The sequence below is a fragment of the Theropithecus gelada genome, chromosome 3 (assembly GCF_003255815.1).
Source record: "Theropithecus gelada isolate Dixy chromosome 3, Tgel_1.0, whole genome shotgun sequence".
Lineage (NCBI taxonomy): Eukaryota > Metazoa > Chordata > Mammalia > Primates > Cercopithecidae > Theropithecus > Theropithecus gelada.
This window is the reverse complement of record NC_037670.1, coordinates 159,813,300-159,828,921: the sequence shown is the minus strand read 5'-3', so window position 1 is coordinate 159,828,921 and position 15,622 is coordinate 159,813,300. Positions and strand designations below refer to the sequence as shown.

Below are 15,622 nucleotides of genomic sequence, written 5' to 3'. Positions count from 1 at the left end.
CTTTAAGGTCAAATAAAAGGTTTTAATATATTAATATAGGCCAGGTGCAGTGGCTCATGCCTGTAATCCCAGCACTTTGGGAGGCCAAGGTGGGCAGATCACCTGAGGTCAGGAGTTCGAGACCAGCCTGGCCAACATGGTGAAACCCGGTCTCTACTAAAAATACTACACACACACACACACACACACACACACACACACACACACACATATATTCATCTTTACACCAATGTAGTCCCCAAATATAATTTATTTTATTGTATTTTTGAGACAGGGTCTTGGTCTGTTGCCCAGGCTGGAGTAGAGTACAGTGGCACAGTCATGGCATACTGCAGCCTCAACTCCTGGGGTCAAGTGATCCTCCTACCTCTGAGGATAGTAGTAGCTGAGACTACTGGTGTGCACCACCACACCTGGCTAATTTTCGTATATTTTGTAGAGATGGGGTCTTGCCATGTTGCCCAGGCTGGTCTTGAACTCCTGAGCTCAAGTGATCTGCCCTTCTCAGCCTCCCAAAGTGCTGGGATTACAGGAGTAAGCCTTCATGCCCAGCTTCCAAATACAATTTTAAATGTGTTTTCTATGGAGGAAGGGGCCCACAGAGTCCAAGTGCTCAGTGCCTGTGAGCATCATAACGTGGCCCTGCTCCGGAAGTGGTTCTCTGAGGCTGAGCTGATGTAAAGGGTATGTGGGCAGGGACCTGGGCATTGGAGTGGATGACCTCGACATTCTCTTTGGAACTGTCTCCATGAGAAGCCCACGCTATCCTCAGGCTGTGTCATTGTAGAGACCTGCCCTCTGTGATCTGGCTGGGGACTAGCACCCTGCAGAAACTCATCACATAGAGTGACCTGATCTTCATATTGGCAGCCTTACCACCTTCTGGCCACACCAGGGACAATGCTGTCATGTTCTTCTCACTCATGACCAGATGCTCAAATGGTGGCCCTAAGCGCATGTGCAAGGCCCTTTGAACATGTGGAAATATGGAAGCTCAGAGTAATTAGACCCGATAATATTGATGGGGTGATTACACTGTTCCAGGCGCTAGGCGATGTGCTCATGCTCCAATTTGATTTTCTCATCCATCTATGAGATAGGTGCTATTGACGTTTCTTTTATATAGATCAGAAAACTGAGACAGAAATATAAGGAAGGGGCCCGATTAGTAATTTATCCCACCAATAAGTCGGAGGGAAGGTCTATAACTCAAAGTTAATTTTGGTTAAGCCGAGAGGAATGCAAGTTGGCTATCATTCTGTATGCATGGCACTCATTTACAGTGTTACATTCATTCATTTCGTCTACACTGAGCACAGGGACTTCACTAGAAGCTGGGATGAGTGAGAAGAGAGAAACAATCCATGCATGCTGGAAACTGACATTTCAGCAGAAGGGATGGGTAAGGAAACCACCCATTACGATAAACATGTTGTGAGGAGGGCTTTGGCAGATGGAAACACTGGTCCATGTGGGAAAACTACCCGTTTTCTGATCTTGGAGTTGGCCCTATCTCCTCTCCCACAAAGCTGCTTCTCTGCCAAGGCATCCGGTAAGGCGCCCACTCCCCTCGTGTGGCCCCAGACTTCCTATGCTGCAGATCATAGCATAGGAAGCCACTGCTCTTTTGAGTCTGCCCCTAAAATCCTGAGTTGGCCCACAGTTGTCCCCGTCCAACTGCCTCTTGCGTTTTGAAGGCCGTCTGCCCGGTTGAAATCAGGAAGTCCACTTGATCCCTCTTGAAATGCCCAGAGGTGTCCTTTTCTTGTTCCCAGCAGAGGGGTGATGTTGTACTCAGCTCCCAACCTGTGGCCAAGGCAGGAGGACGGATAGGCAGCCCGGGAGTCCCGCAGCAGCCGCCTGGTCTATGGCATCTTGGACATCCTGCCATGTTATCTCTGTATCTTCTTGGGGATCCAGAAAATTCCTCCTGAAGAGGCTCTGCCTCAAAAACCACATCAACACATAGTCAGGTCAAATGAAGTTGTTGACCTCTCGTAGGAACGCAAAGCTCCTCCAGTCTCTCTCTCCATGGGTGTTGGGAGGGGTGTGGAGGATTAGAGGAGGATTTTCCCTCCTACTGCATTGACTGGCCATATCCAAGACTGGCTGGGCCATTGTTCTCCTAGGTGGGTTCACTGGGCTGGTTAAAGGCCCAGTTCTCTTGGAGGAGGTGAGAGGTACCAGGCCAGTTCTCCTTCTTTAGAGCAAGCCCTGTGGATGATAACTTCTCTTCCAATTTCAGCTTCCATGAAAATGCCTGGTGGCCAGGCAAGGTGGCTCATGCCTTAATCCTAGCACTTTGGGAGGCCACGGCAGGAAGATCACTTGAGATCAGGAGTTTGAGACCAACTTGGTCAACATGGTGAAAATACAAAAATTAGTTGGGTGCGGTGGCTTGTGCCTGTAATCCCAGCTACTCAGGAGGCTGAAGTAAGAGAATTGCTTGAACCTGGGAGGCAGAGGTTGCAGTGAGCCGAAACTGTGCTACTGCACTGCAGCCTGGGCAACAGAGTAAGACTGTCTCAGTAAATAAATAAATAAATAAAAGGCCAGGCGCAGTGGCTCATACCTGTAATCCCAGCACTTTGTGGGGTCGAGGTGGGCAGATCACTTGAGGTCAGGAGTTCGAGACAAGCCTGGCCAACATGGTGAAACCCCCTCTCTACTAAAAATACAAAAATTAGCCAGGTGTGATGGTGGGTGCCTGTAATCCCAGCTACTCAGGAAGTTAAGGCAGGGGAATTGCTTGAACCCAGGAGGTGGAGGTTGCAGTGAGCCAAGATCTCGCCATTGCACTACAGCCTGGGTGACAGAATGAGACTCTGTCTCAAAAAAAGAAAGAAAAGAAATTGCCTGTATGATCAAGAGATTTATTTGCTAATGAGGGGTAGTTGGCCCTGTATGTAAGGGTGGTTATAGCTAGTGCTTCTGGGCAGGCTATGAGATGGGCAATCTAACACTGGTGGATTCTTGGCCTGGAGAATATTATGGTCTGCATTGAATTCGTGGGTAGCAGGTCCAAGAACCTCTATGAGAGACTATGAAGGATTGTAGGAACAATGGCAAGGATTGTCAAAGTGCCCCTACAACACGTAGGCACCTATTCTCTGAAGCTCCCCCACCCCCTTATCTCGTCTTCCCCAAGGGGGCAGCCAATTTTTAGATGACCACAATTTGTCTGCTGAATCTGCTGGGTTAACCAGAGAAAGAATGCAAGTGGGAGACTTGGTCTTTTAGTGAGTTCAAGGTCTCCCCTTCCTCCTACACACGTTGCATTCTATCCCCTTATTCTACTGCCAAAAAGCAGCGCTGATCACATTGGGCAGATTATTTCAGGGGATTAACCATGACTGGTTAAATGGCCTCTGAGACAGTTGAAGTGGTAACAGGAGCTGGAACTGCTCCCTTAAAGAAGGCCTGGCCGTTTCTCTTTTGCTTTTCTTTTATGACACCTTCCACCCATATGGCTGCAGAGACATGGGGCTTGGGCTTCCCAGGTGGACTGGCCCAGGTTTCTTCTGGGGTCCCAGGCCTGTCTCACTATAGACGGTGGGCAAAACACTCATGTGCTCTCTCCCTCTGGCTCGGAGGAGAGGGTGTGGTCCTTGGTCCTGTTGGGTTCCCACATTCTGAGACTCAGCTTTGCTTAGGGGTGAGTGGGGATTGCAAAAGCAGGCCTGTGCCATGTATGGATATTTTTTAGGTTTAATTTTTTAAAGACAAATCAACCTTCCTGTGGTCTAATTTAGCTCACACTGAGGTTTGGATCAGAGCCCCAACTAAATAAGAACATCCTGATTTGCCTTGCTTTGCCTTCTTTGTGTGCAGATTTTGCTCTGTGTTGTGTGGAGCAGGAGTGGTTGGGACAAGGATCAGGTGTTCTGGGCCTAATTCTTCCTAACAGCACTGGATGGGAACTCTGCGTAGAGCAATACCTTACAGCCAGCTCTTCCTTCCTTCCTTCCTTCCTTCCTTCCTTCCTTCCTTCCTTCCTTCCTTCCTTCCTTCCTTCCTTCCTTCCTTCCTCCCTCCCTCCCTCCCTTCCTTCCTCCCTCCCTCCCTCCCTTCCTCCCTTCTTCCCTTCCCTTCCCTTCTTCCTCCTTCTTCTCCTTCCTTCCTTCTGTCCATCTCCTTCCTTCCTTCCCTCCCTCCATCTCCTTCCCTCCCTCCTTCCCTTCTCTCCCTTCCCCTCTCTTTCCTTCTTTTGTTTTCTTTGCCTTTTTTTCCGTCTCTCCCTGTTTCTTCTCCTTTTCTCTCTTTTTATCCCTCCCTCCTTTTCTTCCTTCGTTCCTTTTCTTCCTTCTTTCTGTCCTTCCTTCTCTTCTTTCATTTTTTATCTTGACTAACCCAGCACCTAACTTTTATAAACCAAGCCTACATCTGCTGGCTTGATTTATGCTGTATTCTTAGGGGATGAGGTGGAGAGCCAATACTCTTGGGTAAACATGCAGTGGGACATTGGCTGCTCCTGCAGATGCCAAATCAGAGTGATTCTACCAGCACCAGGAACATGAGACCCTGTGGAAATGCTGGCCTCAGGTATCAGAGAGCCAGTTGCACTGAAGTGGAGAGAAGCAGGTGGATTCACATGTCTGTTCTCAGAATGTTTGGCTCAGTGGCCAGATATGTATGGGGACTGGAGCCATATATTGGCCAGTTAGCATGGCTAAGAACAAAACTGACAACAGCCCACAAATGTCCCCCTAGACCTGGTCAACCTTTCAGCTCTGGGGCTACAGTGTGTGAGATAGAGGCTGCATTAGTCTATTTTCACACTGCTATAAAGATACTACCTGAGGCTGGGTAATTTATACAACAAAGAAATTTGATTGACTTATAGTTCTTCATGGCTAGGGAGGCCTCGGGAAACTTACAATCATGGCAGAAGGGAAAGCAGGCATGTCTTACATGGTAGCAGGCAAAACAGAGAGAGTGAAAAGCCCAGTGAACTGCCATTGATTGATTGATTGATTGATTGAGCCTCACTCTGTGGCCCAGGCTGGAGTGCAGTGGCTCAATCTTGGCTCACTGCAACCTCTGCCTCCCAGGTTCAAGCAATTCTCCTGCCTCAGCCTCCTGAGTAGCTGGGATTACAGGCACCTGCCACCACACCTGGCTAATTTTTGCATTTTTAGTATAGATGGGGTTTCACCATGTTGGCCAGGCTGGTCTTGAACTCCTGACCTCAGGTGATCTGCCTGCCTCGGCCTCCCAAAGTGCTGGGATTACAGGCATGAGCCACTGTGCTGGGATGGGAGACTTCCATTTATAAAACCATCCAATCTCATGAGAACTCACTCACTATCACGAGAACAGCATGGAGGAAACCGCCCCCATGATCCAATCACCTCCTCCCGGGTCCCTCCCTTGACAGAAGAGGATTATGAGGATTACAGTTCTAGGTGAGATTTGGGTGGGGATACAAAGCCTAACCATCAGTGGCCCATTTCTGTGTTGATTGCTTGCCCTATATCTATCAATCAATTGGTCAATCTGACATCTATATTTAATTTACCTTCTTTATAGCTGAGGCTGCCTGCTATGGGCTCAGCCCTACCCTGAGCTCTGGGTCTAACTCTGTCCTGTCCAGTGAAACTCCAGTAGCCTTTGGCCAATGGCTGCAAGCTCATGCTCAGGCTCTCCTTGTAGATGGTCTGCTCTCACAGTGGGCCTTGTTTAATAATGAGCCTCTTGCCTTGCTCTCAAGGCCCTGTCTTGGTTCCTGTTATCCCCTCCTATGCTTGCCTCCCTGCCTTGGTTTCCTCCCCAGGATATGAGTTCCTGGAGCCAGGGCCCTGATCCCAAGGCCAGTTCCTATGGCTGGGTCCCTGCTTCTCACCACCAGGCCTTCCTCATTCCCCCTGCTTGCCTTGTCTTTGCTTGTCACTCATAGCCAGGTGACTCTCAGAGCAGTGGGAAAGGCACCCCTGTTAATGTTGGACACTGTCTGGTTTGAATTATGAGAATGGAGCTGGAGGCCACAGCATCACACGCCCGCTCCTCTCACTCTCTGCTCAGAGCACTTCCTCACAGTCCTGGGGGGCCTTGTGGCAGTGCCACTCATCCTGGCCAAGGTCGTGTGCCTGCAGCACGATGTCCTGACACAGGGCTACCTCATCAGCACCATTTTCTTCATCTCCGGCATCTGCATGCTCCTGCAAGTGTTTTTAGGGGTCAGGTAGGTAAAATGGTTCCCCACGGGTTCTGACTTTTACCTGCCAGGGTGCCAGCAAGGCTTTCTTGGCTCATGGCTGGAGAGACGGTTGGGAAGCTGGTGTGGCATAAGGGAGGGTGCACAGGGTTAGGAGACAGAGCCTGGGTTCAGGTTTCAGCTCCATCACTTACTCTCCACATTGGCTAGGATCCTTGATAGGAAGTAACACAAATCCAGATCAGCTTGGGCATAAATGTATGCTTTATTAACTGATAAGGTGGAAACAAGAGAAACGCAGGGGTGCGTCCAAGCCTCAGGAACACGACGAACCAGGGATTAAAATGCTGCCGGGATCCTCTCTGTCTCTTGACTCTGCTCAGGCCTGCCCTTAATATTTACAAGACACCCGGCACAAGTACAGATGGAGACCCACATACTCCGTGTCTAAATATTGGAAAGTTATAAACCAAGCTGACAAACTCTGAAATAAAACATGGTCTCATCATTCTACCTGAAAGGCCAGGTTTGAACTTAGAATCTTCTGCCCAGTTGGATCTCTGCTTTGGAGCCTGGCAACATGGCAAGGACCAGTCCCCAGCCTGCAGCCTCCCAGTTCTCTCTCCACTTCAAGCTTTACTCCATATCACAAATGGTCTCCTGTGTATGGATGTGGACACCCCAACCTGCACATCCAACTTCTTTTCTCGCCTCCATGATAACAGACTCCCCAAATAACTGCCCTCAAACAGCTGGCCCATGGCCATCTTTGGGGTGTGTGCACCTGTATCATTGCCTGCCCTCAGCAGTGTCTACGGAAGACACACAAGCAGCCTCTGGAAGAGGCTCAGGGCCATTTGGGGACAGAATTTCGGGGACTCAAAGGGGAGAGGGACACAGACCTCAGGTTAGCACATCCCCTTGGCCCTGCAGACTCCTCCCTGAGAAGCTAGAGTGGACCCTTTAAGGCACTGGGCTAAGTGCAGGAGGCTCTCTTCTGGCTGGAGGGCAGGACCGTCTCTTCATTACTCTGCCGGCGCCTGGTCTTCTTACTTGCAGACAGCCTTCCTGCACGTGTGCGTTAGTCAGGGTTCTCAGAGAAGCAGAGCCAATAGGATATATAGAGATATATGAAGAGGAGATTTATTACAGGAATTGGCTCACACAGTCATGGAGGCCAAAGTCCTGCTACTTGCAATCTGCTACTTGCGAGCTGGAGAACCAAGAAAGCTGGTGGTTCAGGCTGAGTCCAAAGGACTGAATGTTGAGGTCAGGGTAGGGTAGGCCAGTATTGTAAGTTTCAGTCTGAGTCTGAAGGCCTGAGAACCAAGAGTACCAGTGTCTGAGGGCAGGAGAAGATGGCTGTCCCAGCTCAGGAAGAGAGCAAGAGAATCCAGTCTTTCTCTGTGTTTTGTTCTATTTGGGTCCTCAGTGGATTGGATGATTCCCACCACATTGGTGACCTTCTTTACTCACTTCAGCAATTCAAATGATAATCTCTTCCAGAGACACCCTCACAGACACACCCTGCAATATGTTACCAGCCATCTGGGCAGCCCTTAGCCTGGTGAAGTTGACCCATAAATTCAACCATCACAACGTGACTGCAGGCAGCACTCCTAGACATCCTCCTACTTACCACCCAAAAGCAAGTGAGGGCTGCTCTGTCTAGTCTCACGTTGTAAAATTCCAGGAGAGCTCTGTTGCCCAGCCCTGGAGCTGCCTGGGCAACAAATATGGCAACTCCCATTCGGGAAGATTTCCCAATAAAGCAGAGTAGAGGAATTCTGCTCTGGGTAGACAAGACAGCAGACACTCACTGTGGTTTGGGACCTGTGCAATGCAGCTAATGAGTATAGGTGCCTCTGCTCCCTTACAGAATCATTGAGATGCTCAATTGGTATAATCAGTGGAATCCCTTTTTTAAAATAAAACAATCAAGTCCTCATGTTCATATGTGGGCTGCTAAAATTAGCCCGAGTAAAATGGAGCTCTATTACTCTGGCCTGGACAAAATTGTGAAGCCAGGAAATGTGTCTTTGGAGACCATTCCTTCCTCATTTCCACACATCCTCTTTTTTCACGCTCTCCATTACCATTCCCTACCCCATCGTGATTCCCTAGAACCTCACACAATGGCTATTTTGCATTACCACCTTCTTGGGAAATTTCTTTGTAGGTCCTCTAGATCTTTCTCGTTCTCCTCCCTCCCTGCAAACCTGTTAGTCCGGTGTTCCTTCCCTTATGTTTATTTAGCATCCAGTCCAAAGAGAGTTTTGCACAACCTGAAGCTTAGACGGTTTTTGGTGTCTCCTTTAAGAAAAAGAACAGAAAATTACAAATATAAAATTGTGCACAAAAGAAAATATTTATTTAGATTTAAGAAAGTAATTACAATAAATTACAGGTGTTAAAAAACAGATAAATACTACAAATGTCACACATTTCAGAAAATAGCATGACATATTTATTATTTAACCATCTGACAGTCACCTATGATACTTTTTCCCTCTACATTTTATGGTTTCATCTCTTCAATGACCTCATTTTGCATAAAAAAAGGAAAGATAACTCAGTCATTCCTCTAGGATGGGTTAGTCCAAGTTTATTTGTTATTACTGCTAGCTGGGATGCCTCGTTATGACTTTCCATGCAGACTGTGGTACTGCTATAGACTTGTGCCTTACAAACACAGGAGTTCTAATAAACTTTATTGGACCTGATTCCTATCAAAAAATGTTTAAATGCGTAGTGAATTCATAAGTTTATATGCTGCATTCCTAAGTATGTTCCTGATAAGAGAAAATGTCCATTTTTGCCTAGACATCAATAACAACCAATTCTCTGGCAATTTTGCATATCTGATGATTGTCAAGTTTTCCACAGATAGCTTCTGGCTCCATACATTTCAAACCTTGTTGGTCATCCACTATCCGCATACATCAAGTGCCAGTTGCTAGAGGACATATTCACATCCTAATGTGGCCTCTGGTCCTGCACCATCATGTCATGACATCGGGTGAACTAGCCCAGCGGGTGTTAGGAGAATTGCTGGAAACTGATTATACCAAGAAGGCTAGCAATAAATTCCTTATACATAGGTGGGTCAGTGGTCTGCAACTGCATTAATATATCCCACTACATTCTAACTAGATTTATCCTGACTCAACTCTCCCTTAGCCAAATCCCATGGCCTTTCAAATGCCATCTGAGCCATGGTTTAGAGTTAGGGAGATCAAAGTGGACAGGGACAGCTGTTGAAGTCAATGGCGGCTGTAACCTTTTGCTTATACAGATTTTACAAAGGCATATGGTTAGTGAACACACTGCAAGACTCCTATCTGGGCTTTGGAAGGAACTGATGATTGTCAAGTTTTCTACAGATAGCTTCTGGCTCCATACATTTCAAACCTTGTTGGTCATCCACTGTCCGCATACATCAAGTGCCAGGTGCTAGAGGACATATTCACATCCTAAAGTGGCCTCTGGTCCTGCACCATCATGTCATGACATCGGGTGAACTGGCCCAGCGGGTGTAATTCCACTTTACACAGTGATGGGAGGGGCCCATCACTGTAATTCCACTTTCTATCTGATCTGCGCCAAGCCTGTGCTCCGCTCTGGGGTTGCAAAGGAAAATGGAAAACATTCCCCACAACGTGCTTCTGCCTATCTTAAGAGAAAATGACTCGGCAGGAACAATGAATACGCAATTAGTCTTAATTATCTGAATCAAAGCTACAGAAGTGTAGACTGAGGTTGGCTAGTTATTTCCAAAGAAGATGAAATCTAGGCAGCATCTGGAGGAAAATGTTCATTCCTAGGATGGTCTTTTTGTCTAAATCAAATCAAAAGTACTTCCCAAAGCACTTCCTTTGCAAGTCATTTCCAGGAGACCTAACAGTGCTTAAGCTCTCCCTTTGTTCTGTAGAGGATGGGAGGCCAGTGCCTCCCTCTTGCACAGGTGACTTCCCTTCCCCCTCTTCCTCCTTTGTCACTATCTCTGTGAGCCAAGATGCCTTCCAAGGGTTCACTCTGGTCTATCAGGCCCCTAAAATCCGGACCCCTCCCTTCCAGGATTAGCCCCACAATGTAAGATGTTGCAGTAGCAGTGGAGAGGCCTTGTAACTCCCTGTGGAGATACCCAGGAGCCCCCACGCCAGCCCCCGCCCCATGAAGAATTACAAACACAAAGCTATTGTGAATGGGGCAGCCCCTCACCCAAACCTGAGGTGATGTTAATTTTGATTATGGAAAAGCTTCACATTTGGAAACTAGAGGGCTGAATTCTAGCTCTGTGCTGTGGGAACTTGGATGAGTCATAAACCCTCTTTAAGGCTCCAGTTCCTCATCTGCAAATTAAACAAGATGAACTAGGTAGTATCAAAAAGTCCCTTCCATCTCTAATATTGTGGACACCTCTGATGTTGACAGAGAAATTGACCAAGTGTCCTATTTCTTTCCTTCTTTTTCATTTTTTTTGAGACAGAGTCTTGCTCTGTCACCCAGGCTGTAGTGCAGTGGCACCATCTCGGCTCACTGCAACCTCTGCCCCCTAGGTTCAAGCAATTCTCCTGCCTCAGCCTCCCTAGTAGCTGGGATTGCAGGTGTGTGCCACCACACCCAGCTAATTTTTGTATTTTTAGTAGAGACGGGGTTTTGTCATTTTTGGCCAGGCTGGTCTCAAACTCCTGACCTTAGAGAATCCGCCCACCTTGGCCTCCCAAAGTGCTGGGATTACAGGCGTGAGCCACCCCGCCTGGCCAAGTGTCCTATTTCAACTGAATCATCAGGACTGAAAAGGCCTATGGGGCTAGCCTTCTGGTAAGTTCTGTGAAAAGCACAAACTAATCAGAAATTAGGGTTCAAGGAATTTATACCCTAATTAAACATGCAAAGAAAAGAGGGAAATACAATTCAGAAATAAAATCATGCTCCTGTCTTTAGACTAAGCTGAGGGCAGAAACAAACTTGAGTTTTATTTCACGCCTGCAAATGGGCTTCCCTCTCAGATCCTAATGAGTAACTTACCTGAAACAGATAGGTTGTAAAACCTAATAGCTTATGAACTAAAGGCCAAGTAGATTTGATTGTTGGTTAAGCAATATTTAATGATGGGCTTTTCTAGATTAGAAACAAGAATGCCGATGTCGCAATAAGACTTCAGAAGATCTTAGCACTTCCTAAGTTAAATACTCAGAAGGGAAAAGGTAATAGCCACTGCTTTGGGCATAAGAGCTAACAGTTGTTTCACCCAGGGTTGGCAGGAGCTGTAATTCTCAACAGTGTGGATGGCTGCCTCCTTCGTATAACTTTAGAGGTCTTGGGTGTATCCCCTAAAGGTCTTCCTTACTTAGTGCTCACTTCTGAAATTCACGTAAAGGAATGCATCACCATTCATTTCAAAAGAAGACATCAAGTTTAAAAGGCAATCACTAGAGGAAGAAAATATTGACTATGTGAAACTCCAGATTTTAACTAATCTCTGGAATTATTCATGATTTTTGCATAATTCTGGTAATTTCGTTTTCTGGAGTGATCCCAGGCGATATGTCTCCCTTTCTATTATCCTTGGAATATCTCAAATGTGGAGCAAGAACTCTTGCCACAAAGCAATTCCAAAGTCTCATGCTTACTTGCATACAGTTTGGCCGGAGTCAGCCCTGGCCTGGGTCCTTTTCATCTACCATCTTCCCTGCTGGCTGAGCCCTACCTTGCCCTAGCTCTGTACCTGCCTCTGGTTCTGCAGAAAGATCATGCTAACCACCAGGGGTCTGCAGCCATGTTGCCCCTGCCCCTGTTGAAAGGTAGGTTACCAGATGCAACCCTAGGGCTCTGGCCAGAGGGGTAGGAGAGTGAGCTGGTGATCAGCCATGTCAGAGAAACTGGAAGTACTAATGTGTTTGGAGGAGTAACCTGGGTTTCTGTTGGGTAGTCATCACAAGGAAGGCATGGAAGGAGCCCTTCCACAATTTAGCAGGTCCTTCCCTGACTGATGTAGGGAGCTCAGGGAAAAAAGTAACAAAGTTGGGTCCTGTGAGGTGCCCAGAATTTCTCAAAACACAATGACCCTTTTAAATTCAAGAAGAATTAATCAGTCCCATTCCACATTCCAGAGGCTCTCCTCCCCTCCCTGACCTATTTCAAATAAAAGTCCTTGTGACATCATTTTTTACCCACTCACTGGATGGGCTCCAAGAAGGGAACACACAGGTGATGACACAGGAGAGGTTGGATTCCAGCAACTGGAGCTCCGGAGGCATCCATCCCCAGCTGGTGACATCTCTCCCATTTACTCACAAGTTGGTCAAACTTCACACATCTGTAAGAATTAAAGAAAGAGGAGAGAAACACGAAGGGTGGGTTTACAGTTAACAGAGTCAGGTTTATTTTAAACAAACCTGAGAGGGGCTGCTGGCCGAGTTAGGTTAGAGCCCCACTCTTTTACAGACTAAGAGTTTTTAAGGATTCAGGGTGGGAGAGTTTACCAGAGGTTTGGACTGCTTCTGTGTCTTTTTGTTGTGTTTATTTGGGAGGGAGAGTTGTATGTCTGTTCCCATACGTCTTTCTGCAGCTGCAGGCATATTCCCCGAGTCTGCTTTTAACTTTCCTATCTTAGTGCACCTGAAGGAAAAGGAATGTGCTTATTAAGGCCCACTGTCTTACTGGGGCCCATTGTATGAGGGTGAGGTTTGACAGTTACCCAAGAGACTTTCCCCCCACCTCCGTCTGAGTCTGAGCTGTCTTATCTGTGTTTTACTCTGTAGTTAGAAGAGAAGTGATTGCCTTGAAATGCTTGAGGCTAGAAAGGGAGCTGGAACTTAAAGTGGTGGTGTTTGTCTGAGATGATGATGCTCTTGCTGTCAACATCCCAACCCTAAACCTAGCTGGGGCTTCATCCTCTCCAAGTCCCTAGGTGCAGAGGGCATAGTGCCCCACCTAGTGGGGACTTCATCTTGCTCCTTGTCCTCCCTACCCCTGGCAACATCTCCATTTATATTCTCTCAGAGACCTCCTGTTCCCATTAGGAGAAGCTACTTTGTATTTTTGCAAACCTTGAAAATTAAATTAGATAATGCACATAAAGTACTTTGCTCAGTTCCTGGCACAGAAAATTTATTTTTCACATTAAAAAAAGGATTATACTACATACACAATTTTATATCTTCTCCCTCTTTAAAATAATTTTTAATTTTCTTAATTGTGGAGAAAAAAACAGCTCCATCTTTTTAAAAGCGTATATAATACATTGTAAATATCTTTCCATTTCAATTAATACATTCCTGCAATAGCACTTTGTAAAACACTGGTCGTTTAGTATTCCATAGAATAAATACGTTTTGGTTTATTTAAGCATTTCCTATTAAGGAACATTTAAGTTGCTTCAAGTTTTCACTATTATTACTGCGACCAATGCAACTCTTGATTATGACAGACATACATTATGGATGTGCTGACGTACACTTATTTAGTGAAAAATCAAAAAAAGACTGGAAGAAATGTTAATTTTTTTTCTGGGTGGTACATATATTAAAAGGTATTATAGTTTACGTGTGCTTATAAAGTTTATCTAGTTACAGATCAAAAGAATATTGGAACAAACTGTTAATGGTTATTTCTGAGTTGTAGAATTATGGTAATTTAAATTTATTCTTAATATTTTTTTTGATTTGCTATTTGCTTTTCTTCAAAGTGCATGTGTTTTATAACTGGGGAAAATAAAAACAATTCAAAATGTTTTTTAGAATAGTATCAGGGCATATTTTGTGAGCTGTACCCTTTGAAGCTGTGCCTAAGAGTGAAAGTCCAGGAGGCTGCTCGTGACTATCTTGGGAGGGGGACCTGGAGCTGTGGATCAAGGCCTCAGCCTCGAGACAACTGCTGAGATTCTGCAACCTTTGTGGTTTCACCTGCTTTTAATCTTTGTCTTGCCAGTCTGTTTCTCTGTGATGATCAGCATTAAAGCCATAACAATAAAAGGGGCAGGTATGCTTGGTTTGGGAGCATAACAGAACAGAGGGCTGGAGCAAAGACCCCAGTCTGTTGCCAGTTTGGGGTGTCAGGGCACACTCCGGGTAGCAGATAAGAAAGGCTTCCCGTCCCCACCAGAATCTTCCTCTTCTTTTCTTCTAGGCAGAGGCAAGCACTTGCACCTTTCTTAGCTGGTGATATAGATATTTTCTTCTGTATCTCTAAATAACACATTTCCATTACTGATTGATGTGCCAATACAAATGATGACAATTTCATTTTCTTTCACTACCCCACTCCCACCACATGCAAGCATACTTCCCATCCTCCTATCTTCCCACCCACCTGGTACAGGTCAACATTCAGTGTTTACATTAGAATGACGATGATGCTCTTCAGAGCTGAATCATAAAGTTCTTTTCCTGCCCAACTTTTTGTTTTTCCTGGAGTTAATATGTTTCTTGTTTTTGAGATACTTAATTTTCTGTCTACTTATTTCTAATTCAATTTTAAATGCTCTGCCTGTTGTCTAAATATCTTCTTAAAATTTTTATTCATATTAGAAGAATGAACTTCATCTTCTTGATGAACTATCTCCTGGGGCTCTCTGACTTACTACAATCTAGAACAGTTGCTGTCTATTTCTGGTGCTCAGCTGTCATCCAGAGATGCCCCTTCACCCTTATCCTGGGAGTTCCCTTTCTCTGCTGAATCTTTTGTTCCCATGTCTTCCTCTAAAAAAATTTTTTTTTGGTGAAACACATAATCCATTAACTCCCTGAGAGAGAATGCATGAGAGGTAAATTTTGTGAGACTTAGCATGTGTGAAAATGTCTTGATTCTCCTCTCAAATTTGATTGATAGCTTGACTGGGTATAGAATTTTAGGCTAAAAATAATTTTCTTTCAGAAGACTGAAAATCACAGCTCACTGCAGCCTCAACCTCCTAGGCCCAAGCCATCCTCCCACCTTAGCCTCTCAAGTAGCTGGGATTACAGGCATGCGCCAATATGCCTGGCTAATTTTTGCATTTCTTGTAGAGATAGAGTGAAGTCTTGAACTCCTGGGCTCAAGCAATCTTCCCATCTCAGCGTCCCACAGTGCTAGGATTATAGGCATGAGCCACTGTGCCTGGCCTGAAACTCCTGTTATTCACATGTTGAACTTCCTGTACTAGTTCTCTAATTTTCTTTTTGTTTCTTTCCTATTTATATCTCTTTGGGTTTTTGTTTTTTGTGGTGGGAGAAAATCACATCAATTTTATCTTCTAACTCTTCTTCTGAATTAAGAGCTCTTTTTGTTCTCTGAATATTCCTCTTGATGCATCCTGTTCGTGTTTTAGAAATACACAATCTTCTCTTCTCTCTCAAAGACATAAATGAGACTGATGTTTTAAAGTTACCATCTCCTTGCAGAAGAAGTTACTTTCATCTGTCTCTGTTATTCATATTCCCTTTGTTGTTGGGGATCCTCGTATTTCTGCATACATTTAAGAGC

General features: G+C 45.6%; 1 protein-coding gene across 1 annotated transcript in view; it reads left to right on the top strand.

Moving 5' to 3' along the window:
- Positions 1-1,398: 1,398 nt before the first annotated feature.
- LOC112621689 (solute carrier family 23 member 2-like) overlaps positions 1,399-15,622 on the top strand; it is a 54,706-nt gene continuing 40,482 nt past the window's right edge. The window contains 3 exon segments of the mRNA XM_025381083.1: positions 1,399-1,552; positions 1,838-1,918; positions 6,022-6,181. Of these exon segments, the coding sequence (XP_025236868.1) occupies positions 1,399-1,552; positions 1,838-1,918; positions 6,022-6,181 (395 nt within the window).